General features: G+C 41.2%; 2 protein-coding genes across 5 annotated transcripts in view; both read right to left on the bottom strand.

The window, feature by feature from the left end:
• LOC144215737 (transcription initiation factor TFIID subunit 3-like) overlaps positions 1-6,724 on the bottom strand; it is an 8,003-nt gene extending 1,279 nt beyond the window's left edge. Inside the window, exons 1-6 of one of the 3 annotated variants that reach the window (XM_077744849.1) lie at positions 6,592-6,724; positions 4,530-4,772; positions 2,515-4,319; positions 1,602-1,681; positions 871-1,153; positions 671-777 (exon numbers count right to left, since the gene is read on the bottom strand). In XM_077744849.1, the coding sequence (XP_077600975.1) occupies positions 671-777; positions 871-1,153; positions 1,602-1,681; positions 2,515-4,319; positions 4,530-4,557 (2,303 nt within the window). In that variant the 5' untranslated portion in view covers positions 4,558-4,772; positions 6,592-6,724. Of the gene's footprint in view, positions 1-670; positions 778-870; positions 1,154-1,601; positions 1,682-2,514; positions 4,320-4,529; positions 4,773-5,564; positions 6,156-6,591 lie in introns of those variants that run through there. The other 2 variants (XM_077744848.1, XM_077744847.1) reach the window with 2 other exon arrangements.
• A 271-nt stretch (positions 6,725-6,995) lies between these two features.
• LOC144215589 (uncharacterized) lies at positions 6,996-18,269 on the bottom strand. 2 transcript variants are annotated; one of them, XM_077744627.1, is made up of 17 exons: positions 17,750-18,269; positions 17,366-17,514; positions 17,197-17,292; positions 16,834-16,906; positions 15,721-15,812; positions 15,504-15,641; positions 15,318-15,421; positions 14,921-14,937; positions 12,962-14,839; positions 11,865-12,555; positions 11,453-11,777; positions 9,258-11,366; positions 9,057-9,176; positions 8,781-8,934; positions 8,021-8,126; positions 7,755-7,936; positions 6,996-7,599 (listed from the first exon to the last, which is right to left on the bottom strand). In XM_077744627.1, the coding sequence occupies exons 1-17, from the start codon at positions 17,775-17,777 to the stop codon at positions 7,517-7,519; spliced, it is 6,345 nt and encodes a 2,114-aa protein (XP_077600753.1). In that variant the 5' UTR covers positions 17,778-18,269; the 3' UTR covers positions 6,996-7,516. The 2 variants fall into 2 exon arrangements, with proteins under 2 accessions (XP_077600753.1, XP_077600754.1); XM_077744628.1 differs by lacking the exons at positions 17,197-17,292; positions 17,366-17,514; positions 17,750-18,269 and adding an exon at positions 17,033-17,062.
• Positions 18,270-18,370: the final 101 nt, after the last annotated feature.

Here is an 18,370-nt window from a genome sequence, read left to right as displayed (position 1 = left end):
GGAGATGAGAACTACTGAATTCTGAAGTCTTCAAGTCTTAGTGTAACATGACTTTTAATGTTAGAACAGTTTAAATGTGCATCAAATGTAAGCATTCACTAAACAGGTATTATTCATTCAATAATAAAGGAAAGATGGCATAATGAAGCCATCCTACGGGGTGAGTTAAGGGCTGCAAGTGACAAAATAATCGATAATTATACCAATAAAACAAAAAAAGAGTATATTCTATATTATTTACATACTAAACTACTGAAGCAAACTTTTCAAAACAAAGAGCAAATGTCAACAAATGCAACAAAATTGGAAGCAAAATAGCTCCATTTATCACAATAAACAACCATCTTTATTTTTAAAGTTAGTTTTTTTAGGTAAAACATTTTAATACTTTGCCAACGGATTGTGTGGCAGAATTGATTGGCAAAAAAATAAATAAGACTAATAGGGACATTAGTAATATGAAGTGTTGTCGCCCTTGCCTTAACGTGATAGGGTTCTGAATTCTTAACTAATTGGTTAACATTGATGGCGATAGACGGCCGATCCATTTGGAATTGGAGAGTTGGCGTCAAACATTTGATCCCAGCGTCTCTCAGTCTGATTGGATGGATGGATCATCCATTGCCCTCAAGAGGAACCGATAATTTGAGAAAGATGGAAGCCTCCTTACCAGTGATACCAGTCGTCACAGTCGTCGCACCCAATCATGGGGCTGCCGTCATCCGGCTTGTCGCACCCGGGACAGATCCAGATCTGATTACCCCACTCGTCTCGAATCTGAAGCAAATAAAGGCACAAGATTGAGGCACGGCTTGGAAAGCTCACATTGTGCGCCGGTTAATGGTCTGGATTGAGTATGATAATACTCACCACATATGTACTGACCGTCTCGGTCACCACGCTGCGTACGGGTGTCTTGAGGGAAGAGGAGGGCGAAAGCAGAGGGCCCGGAGACAGCAGCGAGGCAGAGGATGGCGCGGGGGCCGGCGGTAGGGGCGAGGGCGGTCCGGGCACACACGGCGGGGGCGGCAACAGGAGTGGAAGCGGAGGCGGCGGTGGCGAGCGGGGACGGTTCGCCGGGGTGGATTTGGGAGCGGGCGTCTTGGGCGCTTGGGATTTTGCTTCAGAGTTGGGGACCACCTTGCTTATAACACTGGAGGAGCAGAAATACATATATATATATATTAAATATAACAAAAGCAATTGAAAAAGTACTTTTCCAACTGCCAAGGGGCATTAAGGCAATATGCCATTATTTTCAATCTAACAATAATACTTGACCGTAAAGCTATTCAGTATTACACATTAAAAAAAGCATGTTTGTCAATAGAAATTACTCTCCATATTCTTCTTTGAGAATATTTTCCAGAGTATTGAGATGGCAAAAGATTTGAAACACACAGGAATATGCAAAATAAAAAATGACAGTGCACCTTTTGCAATTAATTTGCTGATTTTGATTGACGTTTCTACCTCAACCAATCAAAAATTACATGCAGTTTACACTCTGTGAGGCGTTAAAATGCAAGCTCAGCAATTGCCATGCGTCCCAACAAAAGTGAAGACACAAGCAAGCAACGATAAAAACAGAGAGTTCTTACATTTTATCTTGTCCTCCCACTCGAAGCGTCAGTCGGGGAATGACTGGAGACGGGGTGACCGGCGGTGGGTCGGCCTTCATCTGTGGATATACAACACAGCCACGGAAAAATTCCCTTTAGCATAGCAGTTGTATTTTTTTATGGTTTAACAGCATTTTTTTTCAAAAGCCCACTAAAAATCACTATAAAATAACCAGAGCGAACCACTGTTCAAATCAATTCAGCTCCTTCTATGTAAAGGAATCATTGCTATACATTTGAGGTCTTCCAGTGATAAAAAATGCTGTTTGAAAAGGAGTGCATTACATAACTGCAATGGAATCTAAACTTAATATATGTTGCAGCGTAATGAATAAAGCCGTTATGTAAGGCACTCTCAGTCTGGAAGGTGGGTTCCCTCTAGTGGTTTGCAATTGAATCATTAAAAGATATTTAAGTCTGCCATTGATGATGGCTTCGAATGGACTGGATGTTGAATATATAATTTTTTGGAGGGCTAAAGAAAATTAGAACAAAAATATGGTTTTGTGGCTGGTGAAACGATATTTCCAAAAATAAACATTTCTAAGAAAAATAACAGGAAAAGGCCATTTTATAATTTTTAAAATTGTTTTGAAATTATGAATATTAATAAATTCAGGTTTGTTTCGAAATGATAAAAATTACATCATTCAGCTTAGTCCCCTAGTTTCATTTTTTTTTAAAAATAGAACCAAAAAAATAAAGTAATTGAATTGTATCTCTCTGAATATAAGTATATTTATATATTTTAGCATTAACTAGTACGGCTCAAAAACAATACTTAAGGTTAACCAAACGATATCGACTATTAAAACTAATGACGGTTAACGTGTTGTCGATTGGGATGAGGAGTGATTGAGTGATGGAAAGATAAAGAAATAAAAATAAAGACCTTCTCCAATCTGAGTCTCTCTTTCTCTTTCTCCTTTTCCTTCTCCCGTTTTTCCTTTTCCCGCTCCTTTTCTTTCCTCTTCTCCTCCTTTTCCCTCTCTTTCTCCTTGGCCTTCTCCCGCTCCCTCTCCTTCTTTTTCTTCTTCTCCTTTTTGTCTTTTTTCTTGTCCTTGCTCTTGCCATCCTGGAGGAGAGGCAACAAGGGGGGAACGGCGGGGGGCAGGCGCAGGCAGGACGACGCTCCGAACAGGCCGCCGGGCAACTCCCCCAGGGGGGCGGGCAGCCCGGGTGCCAGGATGGCTTGTTTCTGCTTGTCGTCCTTGTCCTTGTTCTTGTCTTTGCCTTTCTTCTCCTTGTCCTTTTTGCCCTTTTCCTTGTCCTTCTTTTTGTCTTTGTGCTTGTCCTTGTCTTTCTTGGAGGTGCCGTCCCCATCCTTTCCTTTTTTCTCCTTGGCGGAGCTCTCGGATAGCACCGAGTCCCGCTGGCCCAGGAGCTCGTCGTCCTTTAGGCCGAACTCCTTCCAGAGGATCTTACCCTCCTTGGACAAGTCCTTGTTTTTGTTCTTCTCCTTGTTTTTCTCCTTCACCTTGCTCTTGTCCTTCTCCCGCTCCTTATCCTTGGGCTTCTCCTTCTTCTTCAGTTTGGTTTTCAGCTCCTTCTTCAGCTTCTTCTTCACCTCCACCACCGAGATCTTGCTTTTCTCCTCGAAAACCTTGAGCAGCGGTTCGGGCGTCGGCGGCGAGGCCGACCCGGACGACACATACTCCTCGTGGTTGGGCGGCCGTGCCGAGGGCCCGCCTTGGTGGACCTTGCGGATCACCTCGTTGATGGAATCCTCCATAGTCCACTTCCCCGGGCCTAGCTGCAGGTGGAGCGGCGTGGACGTGGAGAGACCGGCGATCGGCGGGGTTTTGGGGCCGGCCGGGTCCATGATGGTCAGCCTCCTGGGGCTGGAGAAACCGTTGCTGTCCGAGTCGGAGCCCGAGGAGAAGGCGAAGGGGTCGGGCTCCCGCTCCGAACGGGCCTTGGCTATGACGGCGCTGATGGAGTCTTCGATGGCGCCGTTGTCGGGCTCCGTCTTGAGGAGAGAGCCCGCCTCGGGCTCCTTGTTGTCCACATTGTGCCGCGCGTGGATGTTCTCCTTGCCCATGCGCTCGCTAAGCACAGCTAGGGGCAGCTTGTAAACGGCGTCCGTCTTAACCGGCGGAGGCGTGGGTTTGTTGGTCGTCGTCGCCGTCTTCGGGCTTTTGGGACTTTTGGGGCTCTTTGTCCTGGCTGGAGATTTCTTTCTCTCCTTTGACGTTTTCGGGGGGGAATGAATGGGACTGCCGCCCCCCGGCAAAGGATTGACCCCTTTCGGGGACTTAGTTCTTTGTCTTCCGGGCGAGGAGACTTTAGCCTTCTTGCCGGGGGTGCCGAGGACCTTTGGATCGGGGTATTTTGGCGTGATAGGCTGCGGTCTGAAGGAGGGCGGCACGCCCGGCGGGGTTTCGGGCGACGGCGGGTCAAGGCTATCGTGGGTGGGCAGCATGCCCGGCGGAGGAGGCACGCGCTGAGGGTTGAGAGAAGTGAGGGGTTCGCGGGGCTCCACGCCCCACTCGGGGCTGAGACCGGGGAGCATGCGTGGCCGCTTGGACGTAGGCATCATGCCCAGGGCCTCGTCGGGACTGTCCAGGGGCCTCTTGAGCGGGTGGTTCTCGTCATTGACCGTCTCTTCGTCGTCAAAGTCCTCTTCGTCCTCCTCCATGGCCACCTGCATGGCTTCGGCTGATGTGCCCATGTCGGGAAGCACCTCCTCCTCCTCTTCTGGAAAAGAAAGAAGGCTCGTGTAAAAGTCAGGCACAGTAATCCCTCGAATATTGTGGTAATGTTGAACTTGTATTAAAAGTTCTGCATGATGATCAGGTTGACATAGGGTGCTACTTGTTATCTTAAAAACCCATTCCACCCACTTTCCAAAGCACTGGGCCATATTTACACACATTTTTTACTTTTTGCACAACTGACAGAACTCACCTTCTTGCAAGGAGACCAGAGGAGGCATGTAATCAGGAATATAGTCCTTCCGCTCATCAAAATGGAAGGTGCCAGGCTGAGGGAACTGCAGGACATTGTTTTTGCCAATGGGGAAGGCTGGCAACTGTTGGGGGAAGGCCACGGGCTCCAGGTTGTTGACGTAGTCGTCCAGTTCGCTCAGACTCACCCCCAGCAGCCGGAAAGCCTGACTCACGTCGTCCAGCACAGGATCTGTCCTCCCATCTGCCCATGTCAATGTCAACATTGGTCAGAACAACATTTCATTTCAACGTCATTTTAGAATGTGCAAATGTATGTATCAAATGTAGGGATTTAAGAGAAAATAATGTTGTCATAACTATAAAAACATAAACAAATATGTTGGAAAAAAATGTACTTAGGTACAGAATCCAAGTATTTTTAATTGTGTTTTTTTTGCCATCAACTGACAAATATTAGTGCTTTAAATTTTAAGATGCAAGAAAAAAAATATTCAAGTCATGGGTTAGTACTATTTAGAATTAATAGTAGTAATCAGGTAGTACCACCTGATGAATCTCCCATTATATACTAATGGTTATAGGTTGTACTTTTTAAAGTTTAAAATCCTAAAAAATATATCCCCCTCGTTGTGTTGCAGTACAATTTGACCCATTTAGACATTGTTTTTGTTTTAAGCCACTAATCATGCACGTTGTATACTTTTTTTGTTACTACATTCTTAAAGTGTTGCAGATAGATGACATGACTGCAACCGAGTTTTAAAGTTAAAAACAATTATATAATTGCGTTTTCTGTTCAAATGTTTAGAAAAATATATGTAATCCACCCTGTTTATATGAATATCATTTGCCCGATACTACCACCGAGTACAGTGGCGTTCACTCAATACTGTACACATTGACAACTTTGCATAGGGGGCGCTAGTCCGAGAACGTCAACGTGATCGCATTCTTAAGCAAACGAGCAACAAAAAAAATAATGAAAAAGCTCTGTATGTTGAGTAGTTACGGGGTCAACACGAGATGCACTTACACAGCTCCGAGTAGCGGTGGCACACTCGGCCCATTTGCTGGATATATCGCTGCAGCACATCTGCCAGCAGGTCGCAGGCGGTGAGCTGAACCGCGTCCCAGCCCAGAGCCTGGCAGATCTGCGCCACCGACACACGCAGCAGCGAGCTGCCATAGCTCTCGCACATCGTCGTTCGTGCTCCTAAATCCCGCTCAATCCCGTCTCCAAAGCATGCGCCAGTTCGTCATGTTTCACCAAACGCCCGCTGGAGCGCGAGGAAAGCCGCTAAAGTGGCCAACTAGGCACATCTACTTCGCTAAGTGTGTTGGCGCTTTTGCCAGAGTCGCCATCTTGCCTCGTTCGATAGACCCATCCCCGAAATGCTCATTGCGCATGCGCCCTGGCGGTTTGAGTGGGCCGCTCTCATGATGCCTTTGCATCAAATGGGAATCGCGAAAGACCTGCTTGGATGCTGCGTTCGTAACTTTGTAGGTCTTCGCTCCTCGCTCCTCTGTTTAACGGCGCCCCCCAAAAGAAATCCAATCGGGGAGACAAAGAAGCAACAGAGGAGCGAGGGGGCTGCCAAATGCTTGGAAAATGGAGACAATCGTTGCGAGATAGCGTCATGACATGGACACGGAAATTAAAGATGACGTCGCGTTTTGAATTTCGTTTGGCAGTGTTTTTTGTCATGTCCATTCTGACGTACACAATTTTAACGGGGTTCTAAGTGTCGTTTTAAAAAAAATGCTGGGATGAAACGATGTCAATGAGTGGAGACAGCGGTTTCTACTTTGCAAAGCCAGACAGAGTACTTTTGTCGCTCCAACGATTCGTCGCTGCAGTTCTTCCCGTTTGTTCCAGTTTTGGGAAGTTTCATTTCACGTGGCTATCCTATTTCTTTTACTACAAACGTGCGTCCATCAGCATAGAAACTTTATGACGTAGTACGCGAGATTTTACAGATTTCTAATGGCACTTGAACGCAGCATGCGACTCGCATTTAATAAACGAAATCAAAAGCTTAATTTTGTGGATATCTACCTACCTGCGTTTTGAACACATTATATAAACTTGAAAACAAAGTCCGGAGTTGTTGAGCTCCAACAAAGAGTGAAACCTCCAACTTTATGAGTTTAGCAGTGGCGTTCATTTCCTGTTCTCACACAGGTCGTATGACGTCACAATTTTAGACCGGAAAATGCCCAAAATACACTACACACAATTCAAAAAAAAATCTATAGCTAGAGGATGATTATTAGATTTATTTAAATGTTTGTTTTTAAAATAAACTGTTTAATTCGCTTGACTCAAAATAATATCATTAAATTGGTCGGCTTTTTTATTTGAAAAGTACACTATAATTAACATTACTGCCACATCCTTGTTTATTTCAATTAGTGGTTAGAATTCACATTCGCTCTCCCACAGTGACAAGAAAAAAAAAAAGAGAACTATTTTCAATTTTATTGTTAATAGCAAAGATCAAGTGTATTCTTTTTATGTGAATCCAGCTTGAAATTATCAAACCCTTTCCATCACAGATCGCCCCCAAGCCAAAAAAAAATATTACAAAAAAATAAATAGCTATTTTTACTTCATTTATGCACCCTATGAAAAAGGCATCATTACATACTAGAATAACTTTTATTTTGGCATTTCACCCCAACAAAATCCAAATAGTATCATATATCAATAGATAACTTTTTAAATTAAAGACACAAAAAAAAATAAACATCTTCAACAGACCATTAAATATAAAATCCCTATTTAATAAATCAAAAACCCATGGTATAATTTATTACACTACCAATCAACTTAGAAATATGTGAATACAAAAAAAAAGTCTACAACCGGACATTTTGTACATCTTATAATAATTCTGAAAAGCGAAGGCCATTTGTTTTTAGTACATTTAAAAAAAATGAGGTTTATTGTTTGCATTGTGCGCCTGAGGTTCAGCCATCCATGTGTCACGTAGAAAATCGCTTGAGGAAAGAGTTCAAAGTTGCTGTCAAAATTCCACTCTTTGCAAATTTATCAGCAATCTTCATATCTGTAAGAAAAAGATAATACTCGTTAAATCCTTCGAAAATAAAATTGGTATGACTTCTAAAATACACGGTTTCAGTTCAGGAGTTTTCAATCACATTTTGCCACCAAAAAAGCACACTGGCTAACATATCACAAACGAGATGTGTGGTAACTCACCAGTCAGAAACACAGGGAACCGGGCTGCAATATTCTGGACCTGCAAGTGCACCAGACACCCAAGATAGTCGGGATGGTCCCTGGACTTGGCGTCACATTCATGGTACGGCAGAACTGCAGAAAGTCCAATTTCCTGGGACCAGCTTAACAAATTATTTTTCTCCTCTTCCTCTGTTCTGATCCTGGAGGCAGAAGAATGAGTCATTACTTAATGAGTCATTATACTTAGCATTTCCCAACATTTACTGATCCAGGGCGGGCCCTACCTTGCATTTTCTTTGAATCGACGACTGTCTCTGTAATGTAACAACCATTTCCACTTCTCGGTTTTGTTAAGATCTTGCAGGAGTTTCAGCAATCTTTTTACCTTGTCTAAAATTTTAGCTTCCATCAGATTTGAGTGCATTTCGACAAGTTCCTAATTCAGTGGTACTTTGATTTACGAGTTCCCCAACCTTTGAGTTTTCACATTATGAGCTGCCGCCTATTTTGAGTACTTATTTTTGGTCTCTATATCGGTTACGATCCAGTATTTGCTTCTTTTCAGGACCAAAATACTTTTTTGCTGCTTTGCATAGAAAAAAAAAACCTCAGCAATCATGTCCAGTAGTGTGACCACTTGCTTTTAGAAAATAATTTTTAGTAACAGCATCATGTAATATTTGTAAATGGGGCATTTCTTGAGTTACCATTATGGCTCACTTAAATACAAAAAAAAAACTTGATTTGCATTATTTTTACTAGTTTAAAATGAGCAACAAATGGGCAAGACATGTTAAAAAAATAATCAAATGTCAAGTCAAAAATTCAACATCAGGAAATCCCTGCTTAAACGCAGGCTTCAGAAATAGTGTGACCCAAGTGTGGAAAAATAGAACACTTAACTGCAGTGATTTTCTTGACTGGAAAGCATTTGATTTGATTCATGAATAAGTTGAGTTCTCAAAATAGTCAGACTGGGATATGCTCATAAGTCAAGGTACCACTGTACTAACACTTAAGAGGATTGGGGAGGAAAAAATGTACCAAGGTTAAGGGATTCCAAAGACGGCTGATCCAACATCACAAAACCACCACCGAGAAAGAGTTCCTGATGAGTGGAATTCAGAAGATCTTGTGGTTCGTCAATGCCAGCAAACCACACGTCAGGCGACATCTTTAACTCGAGTAGACGTGGAATCTGACATGACAAGACATCAAAATCCAACGTTCTTAAGAGTCAAGACTCTGTACTTAAAAGTACAATATTTTAAATGAAACACAAAGAAGGTTACAAAACTAAAAGTTCCTTTCTGTTTCTACCTCAAAAAGATGCGTGGAGATGTCTTCATTCCTGACGATGACAAGCATGGATAAAGATTCTTTGCTGAGAAAGAACTGGTCTGGTTGTACAGCTGTATGACCTGCTTCTTCTAAACATGCCTGTGGAAAGTTTAACAGAAACTTGTAGTATTTCCTTTTCACAGAGGACACAATTTGAACTAAATGAGAGTCATTGTTTACCTTTGTTTCCCCAAAGAAATGATCCTCCGATGTTACCAACAAGAAAAATGTGTATTTTGTCGTCCATGATTTCTTACTGCAAGCTGGGACAGTGTAGCAAAACTCTCCTGCTTTGTGTTCTAACGGCGCTATAACAACTGAGCGATCCAAAAGTTCAGGTGATTGGCATTGTGAGGTAGAGGCAGCCTGCAATGGCTTTGTATTATTTTCCTTAGCATCATTTGAGGTGGACGGTTGACCTAGTCTGTCTTTCCTGTTGGTTGTCTCAGTCTGACTGCATTTGTCAGATAAGCTTGATTTTGTACCAATCCTGGAGTCAGGGATGTCTGAACCAGAAAGTACTCGGGTTGGTTTCTCCTTTTCATTATTCGAGAATGGGGGAAAAGACTTGTAGTCTGACCAGCCTGCAATATTCCTATGGCTGGTTTCACTGACCTTGAGTACTGAAATTCTGCGTGGTGACCGTTCAATGATGTTTTGGGGAGAAGTGTTCAGTTTAGTTCCTGTCTTGTTCAAAAAAGTTTCTTCAAATGAATTCTGGGTTCCTGTGGGTGGAGTCTCACTTGATTCTAATTGTTTGACACTTGAATCAATTAAAATACTCTGATGTTTTTGGCCTATGGTAGAACCCATTTTACCTCCTGCTAAAATAGTACCTTCAGCTTTCCTGGTTTCAGCAACCTGGAGCACTGATTTGCTGCAAGGTAAAAGTTCTCCTAGACTTTTGACGGAATTAAGTGCCATAACGTGGTTCTCAGCAGACCGCTCAACTTGACTCAGGGACATGGTGGGTGAAGTGTTTAGTTTTTCAAAGATACATGAAGTATTTACTACCTCACAGGGGGTTTCCTCCACTTTATCTTGACTGTCTTTGATTGATTCCACCTTCATTTCATGTGGAAGTAAATTACTCTGTTGATTGTCTAGGGAAGTGGTACTTTCATGTATGTCGCCATTTGAAGTCTCATCAGTCTCTCCTACAATATCCGGCTGGCCGGTTTCACCCAATTTAAGCACTGATACTCTCTGAGGGGACAGCTCTGGAATGATTTTGGGACAACTGACTCTTCTGTCTTGCAGACTACCTACAACCTGACTTTGAGGGTCTGCAGTTGGAGTATTCTTTCCAGAAAATCCATTTGATGGAACTGCCCTCCTACCGTGGATATCTTGAAGCATATTTGGTGCCACTGAATTGGATCCTAAATATTTTACGGTTTCAAGTGAAACCAAATTAGATTGCACATGTTTTGGAGCTACTGTTGCCTCCTTTTCATCTCTAACATTTCCTATAACAAAATGAAAGTTCCTCTTTGACTCGCACTGGCTTTCATTTTCACCACTGTCCCTTATTTGGGAACTAAATGCAGTCATTTTACAGTTTTCCGGAGAGATACTTTCTGATGTAGCATCATTACTAATACCCACTTCTGACACAGATTCACTACTGTATCTTAAAACGTCTTGATCTGTGATTGCATTTTGACACAGCGATTGCCATTTTTCTGAAAACTCTTGATGATCAGGTTCTATACTTTGAACTTCCGATTGTGATTGTTCACTCTCCATCACAATAGTTAATGGGTGATTGCTTATATCCCTACAATTTTCTGTACTGGATGCAGAAATGCAGCTATGCTTATCTGATGCCTTTACAAAGTGATTGTTACATTTTTTACATAAATCCTTTGGAGATGTACAGTCTTTGGCCTTTTCTGTTTCAGATGTTTCTGAGACATTTCTCTCCATTTGAATTACAGAAGGAGATGCATTATCAGCATCTTTGTAGAGTTCACTTTCTTGGAAAGAATGATCTCTGTGTTTTAGCAATTTGATGATCTCTGGGGCATATGCATTTTTAGAGCCACCTTTTAAATGTATTTCTTCTCTAATCGATGTATCTAACGAATGGTTCATTAAAGCAAACATAACCCGGTTCTCTGTCCCAACTGAGATCATCTGTATCTCTGCTGCTTTTATGTGGGTAACATCCTCTTTTAGAGAGGGTGAACTGTTATGCTGCAGGTATTTGTCATCTTGTGAAAGAGACCAATGATTTTTGCTGCATTTTTTCAGAGTCTCTGCAGGGAGAATCATGGTTTGGTAACTCTGAAAGAAAAGAAAAAGTACACTGGTTAATAAAAAATAATTGAAGAAAACACATTATTCTTTCAGTAACAATTATTAGTCAAAACCTGTAATGTTGCTTTCTCTTTCAGTGTTGTTGGTGAACTTGGTGTTTTTACACTGTTGAGTGGATGAGAGGTCTTACTGAGGTCAGAAGTGTTAGAAAAGTAAAGTTCTGTCGTATTTTCTGGACCCAGTGGTAGAGAAACTGGATTCAGCTCGTGCTTATACTGAGCCTGAGTAGATGTTGAACCCTCATCTGAATGCAGGTTTGCAAGGTCTGAGCTGAAGTCAATGAACCTGGCTGTTGAGCGACTATAGAAGAAAGAAATCCACATATGGACAATGAGCTGCATGTCCTCCATAGTATCTTGTATGGAAAAGTCCCATGGCCTATGAAAGTGAGGAAAAAAAACAAAACGGACAATGAAATTATTCACTTTAGACATAGGTTATCATTTCTTTCCGCTTTGTGCTTACCCGTGTAAGGCTCGAATGATTGTTCTATCCTTAGAGTCACATGCAAACCTGCTGTCTTGATCAAAGTCGTACTTTTCCTTCCATTGTCGTGTCACTTGAATGGATCCATTATTGCAAAGTAAAGTGCGGTTGCGGTTGAACAAATTCATCCATTTCCCTGAATGGTCCGAAGGACCGCAATTCTGGTTTTCGTCCTCCAAATCATCAGAGGCGTGCAGGGTTTGAACACCAAATCCTGTGTGTTTCCTATATACCAATCCGGTAGAACCACTTAAAGGGGGGACTTGGAAGGGTGTGCCTGGTAAACCAGAAGGTATTAAAGCATACTGGTGTAATGAGTAAGAATGTTCTTTACACAATAAACGATTCAACTCAGCATCATCAATGAGAGTGTTTGCTGATGGTGTCGTCACAGGCTGTCCCAGCAGAACATGAAGAACCGACTCTTTATTATCACATGTGGCATCTTTTGAACCGTCACGCTTTTTCAATCCTGACTGAGGCTGGCTCTCAACTTCCCTAACTGGTTGTGACGAAACCAACTCATTATTGGCCCCCAGTGCCAAATCGGCAAGTAAATTTAAAGCATCCGTTGATGTGTTTAAGCCTGAAGTTTTCTTCCTGAGAGAATAATTACGAGTACATTCTTTGACAGTTTCACTGACATGAGATGATTTAAGATGCATCCACCCTGTCAAGACAAGAGAGACACAAAACATAAGGAATTTTTTTTAGTGCTCCAGTTGATAGGTTCCAAGACCTGTTTGTATAGGTGAAGAACCGCAATGTAGGCTGTTTTTAATGGTGTCTATTTAATATTTGGACGCTTTTTGCACTATTAATTAACTCGAGAAGATTGAAAATGCGTAACCACCTTAGTAACCATTTGACTACTCTCCAATTTTATGTTTGTATTATTGTTCCTGCACTATAAACTTTTCATATGTTTGGCGGATCCAAGCTGCAATGACGTAAATCCACAAAGTAATGAGTTATTACTGTACCTTGGATTATAATTTTAATTCATCAACCACATCTGTAAAATACAATAAAACACTTGCTACATGACAAATAATGTAATAAATAAAGAGACTTACATGTCTTCTTAAAGTGTTCCCGTGAGATATCGATGTGCTTTCTGTGTGTTTTTATCCTCTTCCACTTGGGATAAATGGATGGAGGCCTGCATATGACTTCAGCTTTTTTGATTTGTGTTTCCAACAAAGCTTTTCTGATCAAGGTGTATTTCACCTCGCTTTTCTTCGTTATATTAGGCGTGTCTCCATGCGTCACTGACTGCAATGTCGACTCTTCAAGTCCCACTGCGGTGTCAGATGAACTTGAGGATTTGACATCGGCGTCAATTCTGTTTTTCTTCTGGCAAGGTTCTGTCTCAGCATTTTCATCTAAATCAAAGTGATGCTTTCTTGTTTTCCTGCTTGACAGCATGTCTCTTGGTTCATGCTTTGTAGCACACGGGTCTGAGATGGGATAGGTGTGTTCGTGAACACCTGCTTGAATAGGATCCTGACCATTCTCTGTTTTTAACAGTATCTTTTGATCTGGATTTCCGACAGGGGACTTAACTATCTTCATCTCACGCCTCACTAATTCTGGAGATGTACAGCGCAGCTTGTTATTATCCATAACTGCACTAGGGGCTCCTAGGAATTTAACATTGGATTTTTCCCTTAATGATTTGACCCAATGAGCATTATCCTTCGAACCATAAGGAACTAAGACTCTTCCACATTCACTCAAGACAGGCTTCAAGTTCCAACGGTCAGACTTCTCTCTCGGATGACCTCCAAGGTCCATTGCAACAGTGTTAAGCAGAGTCTGTTTTCCTGGATGTCTCTCCTCTATCACTATGGACTTAGCAGAGATAGGTCCCACTTTGCTGCCTTTTACGATCAACATATTGAGTTGATCCCAATCCAAATTTGAGGTCGCTGTTTGTTGCTCAGCCTCAGTACTGATGTGATCAATTTGCAAAGGATTGTCACATTTTTCGATCCCGGGAGTCTTATAACATGCCATCTTACTTTTGGAATGTTTCCAAAGAAGTTTCCTTCGTTGTTTTTTTGTAAGACAAGCAATCTTCGAGTGTCCCAAAACTCCATTGCGTTTGGCCGGCAAATATTTCCTTCCGGGTACAGGATCAACTCGACTCTTTGCAGCTACACTTTGCTCAGAGGTGAAGCTTAAAATCAGCTCTGCTGGAACGTCAGGAATAGTAGACTGTAGAGTTTTAACGGTGAGATCACCTGCTTTTTTCAGCACTGGCAAATCATTTGGTTCAAGTATTGCTCCATCTACATCAGAACCTGTCCCATACTTTTTAGGGCTGAAAGGATTTTGCATAGAGTTGAAAGTCAGCATTACTTCTGTAGGAACGTCAACATTCTTTTGGACTCTTTGATCATCAGTTTTGTTCAGAACTTGAAAATCATCTGGCACAATTTTTGCTTCACCTCCTACTTGGTCAGCACTTTCATTCACGGTTTTTCCACAGTTAACATTTAAAACCAGTTCTGCAGGAATGTCAGGATTCTGTGTTTTTCTGTTTCCCGGATCGTTTTTATCTGGAGATGTATCGCTTTTTTTCTGTGTTTGCCGATTAACTGGTGCAACTGATCCCCCAGTTATTACTTTGTCATTATTTATCTCCAACAATGCAGGAGTATTATTAACAATCAGATCGTCTTTCGATCCTGAATGCAGAGGATTGGCTGGTAGCACCTTAAAAGAAGATGATAGAGCGCTATTGGTGTCATTTACAGTTGGTGCAGGAGTTGTAACTGGTTCCTGTCCTTGACTCAGCAGCACTGTATAGGTCTGCATGGGATTTGCCAGCACTTTATCGAGTTCCTTGTTTGGTTCAAATTTAGGTTTCTTGACTGTGCCCTCATCCAAACGTAGAACCGGGAGATATCTTAGAATTTCATACGAGATGAGGCCACATGGTTTGGACTCTGTGAAACACCAAACAAATGACACCTGTTTCAACTGCCATGAGAGAGTGATGGTATTTTTTTTTCATCTCTTTGACTTACCTTTCATTGCCAATGTTCTGAAAGAGAAAAACAAACCATTAGATAGCTATTAGACCAAGTGGACTGTAGAGTAGAACCTCAAAGTCAACAAATTAAGCAGCAAAAAGCAGTGTCTATGGTTTTACAATGAAAGCTTAGCATGGTTTTTAAAACTCTGTTTTATGCTCCCAATCTTAGTCCCAAACGTTTTGCTCATGTCTCAATTTTGGATAAGTCATTCTCTCAGAAAGTGTGGTCCATTGGATAGCACTACATTTGGATTTACCCTGTAAACATATGCTGATATCTGTTAAAATATATTCTGATTGAATATACAATAGGAGATATTGAGTTTGGGAGGATTTTCTGCGATTGAGTAGGAATATTAATACAAAAAACATGAAGTATTCATGCCCACCTTCTTTTTTTATAGGAAAAGGCTACGACAGCAAAGGGGCAGGTGAGGCTGGGCGACTGCGTGGTTTTGTTACTTCCATTATCAAGCAGCTCGTAAATATAACACTGTGAAAAGGAATTAAGAGTCACAAAAAAATTGGATCAACGTCCACCAGCTATTGGTAGATTCTATCTCAGCCATAATTACTTGGGTTCTCTCAAATGCAAGGGAGAAGCTGGTTTGAGTCGTCACCGAAGCAAGGAGCTGGGACACATGGCAGTCAAAACCCACAGTAGGTGAGCTTATATCTTGGGTGTGGTTCTCAGGAACTCTTCTGACTCTCCCCTGCGAAAGTTGAATGGATTTCACAATGAATTTACAAGTCAAATCATGCATTGTCAGCAACCACACAATTTATAAGTACCGTCGTCAGCTTGATTATTGCAATGTATCCCGATTGGCCATCCTGCCAGCGCTCTGGGCCCAAACAGTCAGAGAACATCGAGATGTAAACACCTGGAAGTAAAAAAAAAAAAAGTTAAAAATGACTAGAATTTAGCTGCAGCACATTTGGATCTAAATAAGGTCTGAAGTATTGTTATAATATGGAAAAGAAGGTTGAGTTTGACAAAATCACTTTGAAAAACTCATTTCAACTGTAAACTAAAATAGGCTATTCATCATTTGATCAAAGGTTGAAGACTTTCACTGCAAAACTGTGGCAAGTAGAAAACAACTCAGGTGGGGTGACTGTCTTGCTGTGTCCAACCTTAGCCGTTAGAGCACGCTGCAAGAGCCTGTTTAGTTTTTTATTTTTTTATTTTTTTTTTTATACACTATAAGTTCTAAATGTTTCTTTGTTTCACTATTCGCTGAGGGACATTTTGGAAAGATATATATTAAAGCAAGTACAATAAATTAATTTAAAGATATTTTGCAGGTTTTATGTTTTTTTGTAGAAAATTGTGCAATGATTATAGTGGCGGTAAAACATGACGGTTTCTTTCTACAACTGATAACAATATTGGACTTTGGCTGTTATTCTTTGACTGCTCGTGCCATGTGCCTGGACTTGAAATTTAGAGCAAACCGCCACTATTTTGCAGTTCCTCGTTCATGCAACAAGTAATATCCCTTTTTTTTCATTTCGTATTACACTACCAAGACTAAAATTAAAGAAGTTTTCATTCAGGGTGTCCCCCGCGTCTGGCCCGGAAACCGCTGAGATTGGCTCCAGCACCCCCCGCGACCCTAATGCAGATAAAGCGGTTCAGAAAATAAGTTGAGTTTTTCGATGTATCAAGAGTTTTTTTTTAGTAATTAAATAAATACATCTATGTCCACATCACATTGTTAGGTCATTTAGGGCACAAAATTAGCATCCATTACACATTTGACCTATATTACCCATAATGTGGTATTCGTGAATATGGGCGGCAGGATTTTATGGTTATTTTTTTTAATACTTAAAAATAGTCACTTTCCCTAAAATGGATTAAATAATTCAGTGAAAATCCATGCTTATTCATTTATTTACCCTTCAAGGGGTCTCCCAGGCTTGAACAAGAGCTTGTTCCAGTGAGTACTCCAGTTTGCCCAAGTGCTTTTGCCTGTGAAAAAGATCAAAATAAAGAAACGGTGAGATTTCTTCAACTCATTGGTTGCCACAGTGATAGACATTCCAATCCATGACATCTTGACTAGGAGAGGCCGGTGGTGGATTATCGCAGCCACACCTGCCAAAATTCCAGTTAAAACGTTTTGGATGTCTAACACTGTCAGAAGAGCATTCACAGCCAGTCCTCCCAGTTTAAATGAACTGGATACTTATAATCGCCAATGGTAGGCAAACTTGGAAAGAATTTATAAAATATATAAATCAGAGCAGAGGTATTTGAACCTTGTTGACGTCATCGAACAGCAAAAATCCATACGTTTCTTCCAGGTCATCTTCTGAATAACCCGATTGTCTTCGCTTGGTTCGGAAGTCATTGTACTGAAGTTGGATTAAAAAAATAATGTTATCCCAGCCCATATTTAAAAACATTTCCCACACAAATGTCACTTACCTTTTGCTTCAATATTGGGTTATTAAACAGGGATGCCGATTTGTACCTAAAAGACACTTTGGACTCTTGGTACAAAAACGCACTTTGTAGTGGATGCAATATTTTTCGTTTGAACTCGTCCGAATATTCAGTCACTGGTATTAAAATGCCTAAAAGTACAACAGGAAATACATTTTAGGAGAGAAATGGGCGCATTTCGAAATACATCGAAACTCAGAATAGGAATTGTGAAACTCACTATTCGTGTTTTTATGGGAAAAAAATGCAGGATCAGTAACCAAGCAGAGTTTAATTGAAAACGAAGGTGTGATTGATTGATTTATTGATTGGTTGAGTTGTATACACGTTTATTTAGAAAGGCGAAAGCGAAAGTTTGTACTCAACTCGACGACGAATCGGTTCCATTTTCCATTTCGGGACTTGTCAGCTGTGACGTTTGTCCTTCCTCGAAGATAAATGTTTCTTGTTTGGAACATGACCTTACCTAAATCCGTCACTTTAAATCTGCTCTTAACCGAAAAAAATGTACTTTCACTTTGCTGTCGTCAGATAAACAAGGTAAAAAGTTAGATTCCAAATCCGGAAGTGAAGGTCCTGGCCACGTAGCACATGAAAAAAATAACTAAAAAAAAGACAAGACAAAAGAGAAAGGCTAATCCATTTCTTACACTTACTCATAAGTGAAAACAAATTTTGTTCCGTCGCAAAGCGCCGGTGGTCCGCTGGCGAGACCAAGACGATGATTCGGGGAAGGAAACGAAAGCAAACGAGTTGACAACCGCATCCATTTTGAAACTTGACGGGAATTATTTGGAGTTCCACGGTCGTGGTGTCGAAAGAATCGTGGATGTTGCACAATTTCTCAATTGGACGATTTGACTCAAGATTTAAACTCATTCTAATGCACTCCCGTCATAAAATATTGTTTATTTTATGGGAATATTTTGATTAGTCAATGTACATAACATGTTGCCTTCATGTTATTGCTGGTGTTACCACGAGAGT

The sequence above is a fragment of the Stigmatopora nigra genome, chromosome 22, assembly GCF_051989575.1.
Source record: "Stigmatopora nigra isolate UIUO_SnigA chromosome 22, RoL_Snig_1.1, whole genome shotgun sequence".
Taxonomy (NCBI): domain Eukaryota; kingdom Metazoa; phylum Chordata; class Actinopteri; order Syngnathiformes; family Syngnathidae; genus Stigmatopora; species Stigmatopora nigra.
This window is presented reverse-complemented; position numbering and strand designations above follow the sequence as displayed.